Raw genomic sequence first — 14,951 nt, forward strand, 5'->3', positions numbered from 1 at the left:
GCTAAGTCCGAGCTCTCCATCAGGCTGAAGGTGCTACTCCCTTTACTGTTACCAATGTTTTCACAGTATCTACTACTCTTCTGTTAGTGTTCACACATTGCACTGGCCACAGAACTAGGTTATTTAATTACATTCTAACAGAATTGCACTTAGATGTTTGCAGACATGTGAAAGGACTAACAGACTATAACTTGTTGAGAACCAGTTCATTTTAAGAAGATGAAACACTGCGTAACCTCCCAGAAACCATTTTACACATTAAACAGGTAATGAAATATCCCAGAGACTCGTGTGAATCTGAAATGAGAATGTAAGTGTTAAAAATTCAACAGAGTTTTCCTATTAACACGAATAACTATCTTGTGATTTTCCGTAAGAGGAAATTCCTCAACCTAGTTTATAACCTAGTTCTTCTCTAATTGCTTCCAACCCCAACGTAGGTCAGATACTTTTAGACACGGAACCAACCCGATATAGTAATTAGCACATTGAGTCCTTCCAGAACATCCATTTGCTGGAATCTTCTCCTCGTAATCAGTGAATAAACTCTTCCTTGCCCACTTCTGTCCAGAAGCCACAATCCGTTTTCTGTCCCCACCAGTAGATTTACTCCTGTTGATACAGAAAAAAACACTGCCTAGATCACCCACTGATTCAGAAACCAAGTGTTAATTGTTTTTCAGAATTGATTTTTACTTAGTCCTCTTAACGGTAGCTAATATTTCTCCCTTGCTCTGTGAATGACCTCCTAGAAAAATGAAAGGAAAAAAAAACCAGTCTCACCATTATGATTTTCACCCAGTAGAACGTTTACATGCCCATGTTATCTGAAGCATGAGCAGTTCCACTGAAATCTATATTGATTTAAAAATAAATTATAATATATTAAAAAAATACAACTCAACTGGACTTCTTGGCGCTGTGAGTCTAGCACCATTCTATTGCCAACACAGGAGGTCTAACTGAAGGATCTAAGGATTTCTTCCAATTTCAAAAATCATACAATCCTTCTTTCCCCCAGACACAAATTGCAGGAGGAGGGCTAGACTCGTTGGAGAAAGATGAGCAGAATATCTGTTTGAAAATTGTTTTTTGCAAGAATGCTTTCATATGCTTAATTAAAGGAATGAATCTATCTGAAATTCAATTGCTCCGAGGGAAGCTCCACAGGAAGCTCCAGTGGGTTGCTAACATCAGAGGATGCACCCTGTACAACTGCTTCACATGGCAGCCGTTCCTAATCAGCAGGTTCTAAAGAAATGACACACATTTCCTGCTGTAGCAAGCAAGCTTCTCCACTGGCTGTGATTTGACGAGTACCCCATACTCTTCAACCTCACTGCACAGTCATTTACAGACCACGTTACATAAATCTGTTCCTAATTTAAAATCTTGGACTGCAAACCTACACTATGCAAAACTCGTGAAGCTATGAACTCGACATCTACATTTCTGCTGCATAATGCTTCACCTCCTTCATTTTCCATTCTGGAGTCAAAGTGATGACGAGTGGAAGTCTGGGTGAGACCTATAGAATGCATCTGTTCTTCACAGGTAGACAGATGGCTGAAACAACTTGAGAGCTTAGCTACAGGGAGAGTGGGAGTAGGTCAACAGTTGCTGAAAAATGATCTGACTACACTGATCTTGGTTTCATGCCATGTTGTGTTGGCCCTATAAAAACGGACATTTAGCAAGGTTCTAAGTCCTGACTGTGGAAACCAGTGAAGTCAGGCTTTTGGGAAGGCTGATGCCAGACCTGCTTCAGTCTGCGGCGGTTAAAATTTGGAGAAGTTCTTGGAATCCCTGGTTTGGATAACTTCCACTGGTGAGGCTGCACGATTAGCTGTACTGACATGCAGATAAGACAGTATCATGCTTTTTTTGCTTCACGCTACCAAAACATTTGCAACTTCTGGCTCTTCCAGCAAACACACTTTCAGTTTGGTGCTTGATCAAAACATTTTCTCATTCTGATGCACAAAATTCCTTGCAACTGAAACTCATCTGTTTGCCATCTCCCATCAGGAACGCAGCACCATCTGAGTGATGCAGGCATGTTCTCAGTGAGCTGTGCTAGGATCTTCTGGCAGGGAAGGTGCAAAACAACTGTGAAATCTAACTGGTATATACCTCCAGCCACTCCTGCTGCTGCCTTCCCTCTACACACCTGCCCAAGCACTTCTGAGCTTACCCCACAAAGCAGCACAAAGGACCTCTGAGTTGAACTTCTTCTTGTATTTACGAATTTCTGGACTGTCGCTCTGTGGGCGGATATTTGTTGGGTTAACATTGACAACAGAACCCTTCCTTGCATTCTCTCTCCTGACAGGCTCGGGTTTTGCACTCGATGCTGGAAAAGAAGACATGTGGAATCATAAAAAATGCAAATGTTTGGCTACATCCCACATTTGACCTGTTCATGGCAGAATGAAATAAATCCAGAGAGGTAAGAAAACAATTTGGGGAGCATTACATAACCAGAGAGAAGACCACACATACGGAAAACTTGTACATTCCTGAGTGAGTGAGGTGGAGCAGAGCAAGCCACATCTGGGAGAAGGGCAGAAGCAAGACACTGAAATTCATAGTAATGTGGAGTGTGAGTTTCTGTAGGTGTTATTAACAGTTTTACTGTTGCCAAGCAATCATGTTCTTCCCACCCTTCACTCCATTTCCCTCCCCTCAACAAAACAAAGTCAGGAAGGAGATTTTGTAAAGCATACTCACAAGAACTACAGGGAGGTCCTACCGGACTGGTAGGAGGGGTGATTGGCAGAAGTCGAGGATCTATGAATGACGTGAAGGATGTTGTAGATGATGTGCTGCTCTTTGAAGGTGTACTTTCAGTGGATGGGGTCTGCAATGAAACACAAGAGCTGCTTCAGGAAGATGTCACTAGGGAGCAGACCACACACAGCAATGCAGGTGCCTCTGAGGCTCAGATGAAATGGCACGTGACATAAGTAGATGTGATGAGCGTGCTTGGAGCAGTGGATAAATGGCACAAATCAAGTGACAAGAGGAGGCCTGGGCTGGGAGTTCTGTCAGCATTTTGATCTGGCACGGCACTGCAATGAAGTAACTGGTCCCCAAAAGAACCTCCACGCACATTTATCACTCCCTGTTGTCTCATCTGCAAAAGGGAGCTGCTTAAACCTCTGTGCAGCAAAGAGCAAGCTGTTGCCTCAGTAAGACAGCCCAGGGTGTGCATCATGACAGAGCTGTGAACTGCTTCCAGTGCCACACATCTGCCCAGCAGAGTGCTCACAGACACAATATCAGTATCAGAGCTCTTCTCAAGGCATGCTGCTCTGGTCTGTGCCTTGTGCAGTCACCTGACACTGGGATGGAAAGCAACCCACAGACATGGCATGGCTGTGCTACTCATGTAGGCAGGGTGCATGGGAACTGTTGAGTCACAGCCTGAACCCCTGATTGATCACCTGAGGCAAGGACTGGGTCAGCTGTGGGAGCACAGGTGAAAGCAATTCAGATGTGTGACCTCCTAGGCCCCATTTCCACCACGATAACCTTTCTTACTGTAAGATACCATCCTAATGGTGCTACTCTTCCAACTGTACATTTGTTAACTGTACACAGGGAAGGGAGCACAGGGTACAGCGCTAGCTTGTGGAAAGGGGGAAAGTGGAAAAAGGGACAAAAACGTTGAAAGCAAAGGTTGGTGTGGAAATCAGGATTTCCTATCGGTCCCCTAACCAAAACTCTTAAAGAAAAGAAAGGTTGTGGTGACAATATTGCTGTAGAAAGATACAGGAGAGATAAATGTAAATGGCAGTCAACGATTCCTGTGGGCCAGAGGGAAATGGTGGCACAATTTGTTCATTCTATAAATGTATCTCATACCTTACTCAGAGATTTGTTCTGAGGTTCCTGGTTAGTCAGTGGCACTTTTGGTGGGTTCACGGCAGCGTTTGAAATTTGGCTTTGCTGGAGGAGATCTGGCAGGAGATAGTTCTGGTTGTTTATGCTCCACAGGCCTTCTTGGGTGCTTGAAATTTGTTTCCCTAAAACCTGATCCTGCACATGAGAAAACACAGGTAAAGTCCACATTTGGTACCCTTTGACTGCTCTGTGCACCTCCTGTCAATCAGGACAACAAATAATGAGAATAGGAGTGCTCTGCATGATGCACTGGGCAAACACAAATCCTACAGAAGGATTTAATAGGGGGTAATATAAAAGCATGTGGCAAACACCTGAGGTACGAATATTGGTTTCCAGTTCTGAATTGCTCCACAAACACCAGTCATTTACTTTACCTCAAGGAAAGAACTTCATCCTCAGAGACACCTGACACAGATCAAATGGCTTGTCTTAGCATTACAGACATGACCTCTACTGTGGTCAAAAGTAGGTACTTCTCAGCTCAGGATCTATGTGTAGTTTATAGTAAAGATCTTTATCATTATCATTCGCTTTACTGCTACTCTACTTACTGAATTTGGAGACCTTATTTTGGAGTGACCACATTTAGTAGGATCCAGTACCAGCATTTCCAGTACAAGGAGTTTGTGTACCGCGGCACTCCTTGAAGGACCCCAGTAGCTTCAAGGAAATACTATGCAGGCTGTGAGGCAGTGCTCAATCACTATCCCTACTAAAACAGCCACTGGAACACTGCAAGTTTCTGGGAAAGTATGACCAGAAGCTTTGAGAAGAAAAAAGATGGGATCTGTAAAGTGAGCAGTGTCCCAAATGGGTGAGGCAGTGCACAGCAACCTACCCCTGTGTGTGGAAGGTCAGAGTACCTAAACACCACTGGCACTGGAACACAGTGAGAGGAGCAAAGTGCTACAAAAGAGAGCACCATCAAACTCAATCAGCTTCTGGCTGGTTGAATCCAGGGCACATCTGTCCACTGCACTGACTGACAAAAAACCTACTGAAATCAGCTCAGCTTTTTTGAATGTTGGCCAGTATGTTAAAAAAATAGTACATAACTCTGAATGAAAGACTTTTGCCTTTTAAAAGCCAACTAATTGACTAGGAGTATAATTAATGGTGTCAGCATTTTTACGTTTTAATTCTCATATTTTCCAGTTGCTCTTTTAAATATATGTCAGTATTTGAGTTCAGGGTATCAAACCAGTACGGTGCTTTTAAATTCAGCTCTGAGTCAGGTTCAGCTGAACTGAGACAAACCTCAGTTTGAATCATATGGGAAGGATGGTACACCCAAATCACTTCACAGTGGGCCAGGAAAAGGGATGCTGGAGACTTGTGGTGGCTGTGGTTGGTGACACAGAGTTGGGAGGAATGGACAGGATGCTCCATGAAAATCACAGAATGGCTTAGGACCTTAAGGATTGTCTAAATCCAACTCTTGTCAACTTGTGTCTTGGTCAGGTGGCTGGCAGTAGATCTCAGCCACCAGTTGTCTGTTATTGGTCTGGTCCCTAATTTTAATCCATGACTTCTCAACCTGGTTATGGCTGTTTCTCAGAGGCAGCTTTTCACAATCAATATATATGTTAACATAGAGGGCGACTTCTCCACCCCTCCTATCTATCTGTCCTTCCAGGGTCATTTCCCCCAGGCCCACTGGAAAATATGACCTCTCCACTCTACTCCATCCTTCTTACTCTCAAGCTGAGTCTCTTTCACTTCACCTTCAAGAAGCCTATGCCCAGCACCCAGGAGGAGGAGGAAAAGTTGGGCTGTTTCTGCAATGAGAAAATACAGGGAAGCTGAAGCTGAGAAGTCAGGAAGAGCTCTGGCACTGCACAAGGGAGTTGGAGATGGCCTGGGGCTGATAATGTTTTTCCTTCATCCCCACACAGATGAAGATGGAGGTTTGGTGAGAGGAAAAATATTAAATGCAGTACAACCTTTCCCATCATGCGACTGCTCTGAAATGATAATCAGGATTATTCTCATCTCTAGTACAGAACAATACATTAAAATTAGTGGGTTAGGCTAATATCAGATTTGAGGAAGATGAACAGCATGGGCTGCTAAGATCCTGGCTCAGCATGGTGCCCTGTTATAATTTCTTCTCCAAAGCAGGGCCCTTCCTCCTTGAGGACAATGGGATGCTGGTGAAGTGGAACTCCTTCTCCAGCCTGGATGGATTTCACTCTGATCTGAAGCTTTCCTTCCTAGCTCTGTTGCAGCTCACACAAGCAGCTCTGTGGAAAATACCAGTTTCATGGCAATTTACTTTCCCTATCTGTGAAATGAGAATACACCCAGAAATATGAGGGAAATGCTCTGAGGTTGAGATCAAATCTTATTACTGTAATTTTTTTTTTTTTCCAACCACAAAGAACAGTGTTTTGCTTTGTCTGTCTTCATCTTTCCTGCACCATTTATCATGGGAAAATTCACATAACTTAAGGTCTCTGCTACAAACTACAGACAGGAAAAAAACTAAACATGGCATATGAGAGGATGTGTATTTTTGCTAAGCCTATGGGGAGGGATGAAGGGTTTTTCCCCCTTTTCAGCAGCATTTTAAGAAGAGGTACTTCTCTTTAAATTGGGATAAAGAAGGCCCAGATTTTCACTAACAGCGACAAAGCACACTGGCTGTCATCAACAGTATTGCTTTCTGCAACCTACCCAGCACCTTTCACAAAATATGTTGACATCAGAAACTATGACCAGGTCAATAACAAGGACAAATAAAGAGGCACAATTTTGTACTGAGATGTAAGTGTGTTTGTAGGAAGCACAAAATCTGAAGCGGTACACAATTTTTCAAGGCTCATAGCTATAATTTGAAATGACAGAGTAGGATTTCAGAGCAAAAATGCTGCCAAGGAGAAATGGATGCTGTGCTTATCACATACATTAACGATGTGACTCTCCTCACACTGTACCCACCCATTACAAATGGCCAAATTACCTTCTGCTCTGCGATGGTGCTTTGGGGTTTCAGTTCAATCCCATCTGGTACTGCCGTCCTTGAGAAATCTGCCACTCTGCTGCTCAGCAGTTGCCTGGTAACAAACTCCAATTAATGAACAGAACTTTGGGGAAAAACAAAAGAAAAAAAGAAAAGCAAAACAGAAATGACACACACACACACAATGATAAAACAAATGCACAAAACTCTTCCGTATATACAAGTTCAAAACTCGAGCTACCTTGCTCTCTGAAAACCCAGCACTGGCCACACACGGGGCAAGCACTGCCAGAGCCTGCTGCCACTGCTTCACTCTGCATCCCCACTGCACAGGGAAAGGAGCAGGAGCACAGAGACAGAATGGGGGCCACAAGCCCACGGAGTCCAGTACCTTCCACAGCAACCAGAAGAGGCACTGATGGAAACAGTGAGACCACAGCGAGCACCTCCCGTGACATGCTCTGCGCATGCAGTGTATCTGTGTCCAAAGCTTTTTCACCCAGGTGGAAAAGCCTCAAAGCCTCTGGCCATGCCTCTGTGCTTTTCCATCCCACAGCTTATTCGTTCCACTTATTAATGTACACTCCTTTATTTATTTATCACAGTGATGCACTGAAGTGCAGTAGGTTTCTGCCCAGCACAGTAGCAGAGAAGGCTTGGTGAGAGAGCTGCTGTCCAAGACAAACGTGAAGGAGCAGGAGAGTCATTTGTTTTGTTTTGTTTTTCTTATGGGAGTTGTAAAATTTGCATACTGAACATAGGAGGAATGGCAGCATGTGGAGTAGGATCAAGGATGGGCCTGATCCTAAACAACCTCCATCTCCCATTTGTTGGTGGGATGAAGTACTTACCTGGAAAGCACACATCTGCAGCCACCTTATTTACATTTGGCAGCGTACAAAGAGCAGCAGAAGAAACTGAACTATACAAAATGAACCACAGGAAAAGTGTTTTTAAGGGGGATGGTGTGAAAGCTGCAGGCATTGGAGAAGAACTCTTGGAAGAGTGGGAGAAATGAGTGCTAATGTAGAATACCTGCTACACAGGCAGGTAGGATGCTGGCTCACTGATACCTGTCTTACATCAGAACACTCGTGTGGATGTGGAGGAGTTCGGTGTCATCTCATTGCCATGTCTCAGTCAAAGCCCCCACAGAAACACTCCTACACAATTCTAAGGGCTTCAGCCCTGGTGGCATGCACTGCTGAACACAGTAAGAAAAACAGAAAGGTTTTGACCTGATCACGACAGTGAGACCTTTGTCTAGAATAGAGTAAGTTTCAGTGCTGGCTGCTGTTTTCATTTTGACTACTATCCTTTTTGTTTTTTACTTTGTACCAATCAGGATAAATTTCCCAAACTATCTTTCAATATAAACGATGCTCAGCTGAGGTGAAAGGACTTGGAGCTGGATTGGGCTGGTCTGGGGAAGTGGTAGAGTCACTGTCCTTGGAGGTGCTCCAGAAAAGTGGAGATGTGGTATGAGGGGACATGGTTTAGTGGGGAAATATTGGTGGTAGGTGGATGGTTGGACTGAATGATCTTGAAGGCCTTTTTCAACCTTGCTGATTCTATGATTCTATGTCTTTGCTAATAGGCAAGACTGTACTTCAGTTTGACTGCAGTTCTTGTGGTGACTCTTTGCATAGAAGGTAAACCTGGCAGGGATCAGCCTGCTGACCCCATTTCTTTAAGGGACTGCAAAGAAGAGATGCAAAAAACACATGCAGATTTCCAAAGGCAGCAAGGCACCTTCAAATCATTACTGCATACAGGGATATAAAAACCAAACACTTATGCAGCAGAAGTCGTTGCTGCAAGGCAAATCTATATTTTTATGTATCTTTCTAAAGTCTAGGATGAGTTCTATGACCTACAGTGAATAAAACTTTTCATGGAGCAGTAAAAAAGTGGTTAAGAAGAGGAGCAGTAAGAAAATAAGGCATTATAACAAAAATACAGATTTTTCAGGCGTCCTGCAATATTTCTTCTCCTTCCTCATTCCTCAGTTTTGAAAATGCACTTCAGAAATGCAAATCAGGAGCAACATGTGGATGCAAAAACTCTGCCTTCTTCAGAGCAGTTCAGTGGTGAGGTCTGGTGTCAGGCCAATGCTGCAGCTTGCCAACAGCACTACAGATCTGTGCATCTCCTCCAGAAGGATGACAAAACTGCATGTGCAATAGTTCCCATCCTAGAGAGCTCTCTGGGGCAGCAATGCACTTTGAAGTACATCCTAGAACTCTTTAAACTGAAGTCCCTTTGCAAGGAAATTAGAAGTTCTGTTCATTAATACAAAAAAAGTAATTGTGTGTGCTGTTCTAGACAGTAGGATTGACTGACTGGTCACCTTGGTCTAGCAAGAGATTTACAGTCCATTATTTCACAGCAGAATATATATTTTGCATGACAGGTAAAACACCACAAGATGTCAGTCACAAAATCGTCAAGAGAAACTGGAAAACTAGAAACAGTTCATGTGAGATCAGCTTGGTGGAAGCCACAGCATACATACGATAACTGCAGCCATTGCACAGAATAACACAAAAACACAGCAGATTTTACAGCAGCCCTCTTTATAAGTAGTCCAGGTGAAATTATCAGCTTTTTGGCGGTAATTATTTCCACTGGAGTGAACAGGGTCTGAATAAAAGGGTCACGCTTGCCTTGCTTTTTGTCCTGCAATCTGTATTTAGCACGAAGGTATACGATTTTCCCTTTTTTCTTTAAAAATTCCATTCAAATGTAGATCAATGTGAAGTAATCTCCAAAGAAGCATTGCCTATTGATATTCAGTTAAAACGAGACATCTCCTCATTGTCCCAGGGCAGCAAGTCATCAAAGCTTATTACATTGCACACATTTGATGGAGGAAACATTTACCCTCGGGAGTTCATTACAGGGAGATTAAACTACTTAATTACAGCTGACATAAGTGACTGATAGCAACTTCAGAGAGGAGGTATTTATGCATGCCAACTTTTTCCAGTTATTTTTAAGCGTGTAATAAAAAGGAAGAAAGAGAAGATAAATGACAGCAACCTGGCGTGGTTCGTGTCGTCTTCGTCACTGCTGCTGGCTTCGTCACTTGACGAGGAATAGTCTGCTGCTTTCAGGAACAAACTGGCACTGTCCTTCCCCTTGGCAAAGGAACATGGGCTCTGAACAGAGAAAACCTAGATCAGTTTTTCTCAAGCAAGAACACATCACTAAACAGCACATGTAAGATCGTACCGTCCCGGCAAATTTAGCTGTAATAATTCCCACACCAAAAGCTTTCTTCAGATGCTGATGCTTTTCTTGGTCTATCACAACCGTGTTATTTCACACAGGAGAATGTTCTAAGCTTGTACGGCTTGCAATGCAGCCCCCTCCCCTGCCCTGCTCCATTGTGGCAGCGGCCAGAGTGAATCCATCGCTCAGCACTGACCAACCAGTGGTGGGCTGTTAACCCTACCTGGGCTGAAACCAGGACAAGGAGAGGGCACAGAGCAGTGCTACTCAAGTTACAGCAGCTGCTGTGATAAAGGAATTTGAGACTAAGTTTCAAGATTACAAAAAAATCACCATTTTCTGGCGTATGTGCGACTCCATTTTCAGACAGCATAAATACACATTTCCAAATGGAATGGACAGAGCTGCCATCAGACAATCAACTCAAAAATCTGATCACGTCTCTCTGTCAGACTTTCATAAGCCCTGTCTTAGCAAAGAGAAACAGCCCTCGCTTCACAGTCCTGCTTTATTCACATCATTGCTTTTTGGCACTCTGTACATCTGTGAACAGCCATTTCCAAGGATGAAGCACAGGAAAAATGAAATTTAAGCAAAATTCTCTTATGAGCACCTTGTGACCTCACTAAAATTGGAACCACAACCATCAAACCAGAGCAATCCGTTAGTTTCACAAAAGCAAGGTCAAATATCCCACTATTTTCATGGTCTTGTCACTCTCCTTTTTTATGTTTTCATAACAAATATCAAAAATTAAAATGTTTTTAGCCATGTAGTATGTTTTATGAGGCCTGCTCCAAAGTCACACCTCCTATGTCATGATGTTGACCCACACCAGAGGCGGATGTTGGTGGGAAGACAGTAGGCAGCTCAACAGAAGAGCTGTCTGCCTAAGTGTGCCCTTAGTGAAAACCAGAGTAAATCAGAAAAAGCAGTTACACAAGAACCTACTGCCATCTGGCCCGGATGAGAAACTTGTTCAGGCTTCTTATGCAGCTGCAAGTGGTTCTGTGACAAAGCATTCTCTCCCTTGGCAGGTCCCGGATTCCCTGAAAAGAAATCACCTCTTATAAATGTGTGTGAAGAAGAGAGTGAGAGAAAGGATCCGTAAGACAAGCGTATGGCGTTATCACCCAAGGCAGGCAAGAGTATCTGCTAACAAACTTTTTTTTCCTCTTTTTTTCTGTTTGTTGCAGAGTGAAGCCTTTTTGTGTTTCCTGGTGGTTCTGGATCCACAGTGCTATAAATCGGTACAGGTCCAGATTCATGCTGCACAAGTAGGACAAACAGAACAAAACTGTGGCAGCACTCTCACTGCATACCAACAGCATTTCTATAGACTGGAAGAAGGCTTAGAAGGGCAAAGGGTGAAGGCACACGAATGCCTTCCTCTGATCCCTGCACTGAGGGGCAGCTCATCACACAGCAGCAGCTGCACACATCCTTACGCTGAGGTGCCACCAGCTGCATCCCCGTGCCTGCAGACAGAGGCTAAAGCCCAGGGTTTGGGGCAAACAGCTGCACTGAACTCCTCTCTTCTCAACACATATCTGCTAAAAGCAGAAGAGGATTCACCGCTTCCCACAGCAGCACACGGAGAGCCATTTTTCCATCCCTGCTTCCCCTACGCATCTTGGACTCGAGGCTCCCACTTCCACTCAGCCCCATGGAGAAGTGGGCAGCGAGAGCCTGCACCCATGCAGCGCCTCGTGACACCGCCGAGGTCAGGCCCTGGTGACGGGGAAGCTGTGGCATTGCTCTTCCCCCCAGGTGCAGCACCGTGCCTGCATGGCCTCTAACACTCACGTAATGGAGGCAGGAGGAGCCAAGGCTCCTGCATGTGCTGCTGCCATCTGAGGAGGGGTTCCTGCAAGTGATCAAGTGAAACTTCCCTTTCAGTACCCCAACAGAGCTATGTGGGAAGAGAGAACACAGCCCTGGAGGGATGCTGCCTTCTGCACACAAATCATGAGACAAGAGAAGAGCAGGAGGGCAGATGAGCCCCTGCCCTCCCAGTGGGACACACGTGCCTCGTTCAGCAGTTTCTTCCAAGGCCATTCCACTGCTACTGACAGGACTCCTTCCCAGACTGGAAGAGAAAATCCAGGCTCCCACAAATTAAGATTGGTATTTGGTAATTTAGCTAGTTTTATCACGGCAGCTTCATGCATTTGTGCATTTTGCAAAGCTTTTAAAATTCAGAATTCCTTATTGGTCAATGAGTACCTAAGCAACTCAGAGGCAATATTAAAGTATTTATAGGCCTTTCCTGCACATTTCACTGTCCCTGTGGGTTTGGGAAAGCAACAAACTCTGGAACACCATATGCCAGAACTGGCTGTAATTTCATGACACTTAAGAACCCAAGGAGACAGTTCAAACCACAAGGGAGGTTTACTATTCTTTCCAAGGCTAGTGAGGTTTTCATTTCCCCATGCCAAAATAGCACAGGAGTTACACATCATGCAGACGCTGCAAAGTTGAGCTGGGCTGCTGCTCGTTGCTCATCATCATGCTATTATTCAAACAGAAAATGACATAAGAGCAAAAAGAAACAAACCCCAAGCAGTTTAAACTGTGCTCCAGTTTTCAGTTGAAGCAACGCTTCCTACCCTGTATGGTTAGGGAAAGCAAAATTGGCTTGGTTGTGTAAATGCAATAAATAAGCAATTTGTTCTGCATTTATCAAGGGTTTGCAAATTAACAATGTGAGCCTCAGTTTAAAAATAAATGACCTCAGCAACTCGCTGCTGTGGTTTCAGAACATTTTTAGCATCCACCCTGCTTTGAACTGGGCGTGATTCCCCATGTCACCCATCTGCATCAACCCGGATGCAAAGTACTCTAAAATACAGTTTTGCAAAGAGCTACACAAGAAATTGTCCTACAGCTGACCCACAGAAAAGGCATCAGAGGAATAGCAATGGAGGAACAGAGCTTTCCATTGCTGTTTCACGTCTCCCTCTGCCCCAGTTTCAGCTCAGGATTCAGGAACCAGAGCCTGTACCACAAAAAATCTGTACAACCATCAGCAAGCCCCATGCCTTCTTCCATTGCTACCACTGACATTGAGATATCTTACAATGCTGCACCGTGCTTACACTGGATGAGGTTATCTCCACCTTTTAACTTCCTGTGCCTTTTTTTTCAGTTCCACTTTCTTTCTGCAGATTAGAGGAAGAATGTTCCACAAGATGCTGAAAGGAGAGTCTTGTGCTTCCTAAGGCTTCTATCAGGCAGCACAATGCTGAAGTGCAGAAATGTAGGTGTGCAACAACTGCTCATCTGTATCATCTTAGTAGTGGGCAATGCAAAAAATGGCTAATGCAGAAAATGGCAATGGGTGAGCATTAGCACTGAATTAGATCTGTGTATCTGCAAGGTCAGCTCTGTTAGTTTCAGTAGTGTCAGTATGTACAAGAGAACTATTTTTTTCCACTTCTTAATTGAAGTTAACTAAGTTCTTTTTTTGTATGCAAATATGTTTGTAGTCACTTATTGACTCCAAAAAATTTGAGGTGGTATTTATATTTATATCACCTCATTTACACAAACAAACCAATCCACAAAAGCATAACACCCAGCACTCCAGAGAAGCCCATTTTATGTGAAGGAACTTTGCTTGTTTTGACTGACGAACCATTGACTTGGGAATCACCTGAGGTGGGTCGGCTGTTCTGATGAGATGCCATCTCCCACGGTGTGCTGCCAGCAGTGCTGCTGCTGCTGCTGACCTTCAGAGCCTGTCCCCCAGGGGACAGCTGATGGCTGTTACTGAACAGAGAAACAGACAGAATGTCAGGCTATTTGTATTCAGGAACACAACCAAAACGTAGCTCCTAGGCCATGGAACCAGGTTCTCTGCTGTCAATGTATGATAAAGTACTTTCTATACAAAAACTGCTTCCTTGGTGCTCTAGGCAGGGCCACCCAGTAGCCAGACAAGATGGAGGGGGCAAGTTCCCTCTGGGAATCTGGGAGAATGCAGTGCCCCAAGTCACTGCTAAATACCCTACTCCATGTAATTCTCCCTTGGCCTCTACAGATCAGCCTCGCTCCTAATTCCAAATCTCATGGTTTTCACAAATAGTGAAACCTGCTCCACCCCCCTCCTGCAGGATACATCATCACCTACTTACCAGTGGAATAAGGAATGCATAAGGCAGTAAAACAAGCTGCCAAACTTGCAAAGCAAAAGTGAGGCATACCCAACAACTCCAGGCTGAGAAGCCCCTCACTCGTAGCACTGTGTCTTACCTACATGTTTCTTTTCTGTTTTGCCTCCTATAATTTTTAAGCAGAATCTATTACAGGTTTGGCTTCACTTGAAGTTTATTTCAGGTGATGTCTCTGACTTTGGCTCATCAGAAGTAACCATTCCAAAGCACTGCACATTACTTGGTTATGTCAGCTGAAACTTCCACCCTTCCAGATCTCTCCAACGCCAGTCCCTCAAGTGTTCCCTGGTCAGCCATCCTGTGGCAGCTGCCCTATGCTGCTGAGCTCTCTTCCTCCCTGGTTCTTTCTCCCGGGATGTAGAGTGCACTCACCTGATGGGCATGCTGCCAGAATATTCAAGATACATCTACAGACAGCGTATGTGCCTGCACAAGCTACGATCGAGCAGGTCAAAGCTGCACCCACCAGCTGTAACTACAGTGCCTAGATAGGGAGCTGGGGACAGGGCCACCCTTAGCAAAGTATCCAGGCACAGAATTCCTCCAAAACAACAGTGCAGGTGCAAATGTGCCACAGAGCATCTGCAGAAGCATCCTGACCAAGCCACCAGCAGCACCACTCCTGCCACCCCCAGGTGCCAACAGGCAGGCATCTCACAGAATCTGCA

The 14,951-nt window shown here is 44.4% G+C and overlaps 1 protein-coding gene across 2 annotated transcripts in view; it reads right to left on the reverse strand.

Moving 5' to 3' along the window:
• Window positions 1-14,951, reverse strand: part of NRK (Nik related kinase) — a 96,406-nt gene that overhangs the window by 19,101 nt on the left and 62,354 nt on the right. For both annotated transcript variants that reach the window (XM_052673116.1, XM_052673114.1), the window contains 8 exons: window positions 13,764-13,879; window positions 11,057-11,154; window positions 9,914-10,032; window positions 6,872-6,965; window positions 3,868-4,041; window positions 2,731-2,860; window positions 2,195-2,353; window positions 469-612 (listed from right to left, as the gene is read on the reverse strand). In XM_052673116.1, coding sequence (XP_052529076.1) covers window positions 469-612; window positions 2,195-2,353; window positions 2,731-2,860; window positions 3,868-4,041; window positions 6,872-6,965; window positions 9,914-10,032; window positions 11,057-11,154; window positions 13,764-13,879 — 1,034 coding nt within the window. The remainder of the gene's footprint in view (window positions 1-468; window positions 613-2,194; window positions 2,354-2,730; window positions 2,861-3,867; window positions 4,042-6,871; window positions 6,966-9,913; window positions 10,033-11,056; window positions 11,155-13,763; window positions 13,880-14,951) is intronic.

Source organism: Tympanuchus pallidicinctus, unplaced genomic scaffold (genome assembly GCF_026119805.1).
Source record: "Tympanuchus pallidicinctus isolate F22 unplaced genomic scaffold, pur_lepc_1.0 scaffold13, whole genome shotgun sequence".
In the NCBI taxonomy this organism is placed as follows: domain Eukaryota; kingdom Metazoa; phylum Chordata; class Aves; order Galliformes; family Phasianidae; genus Tympanuchus; species Tympanuchus pallidicinctus.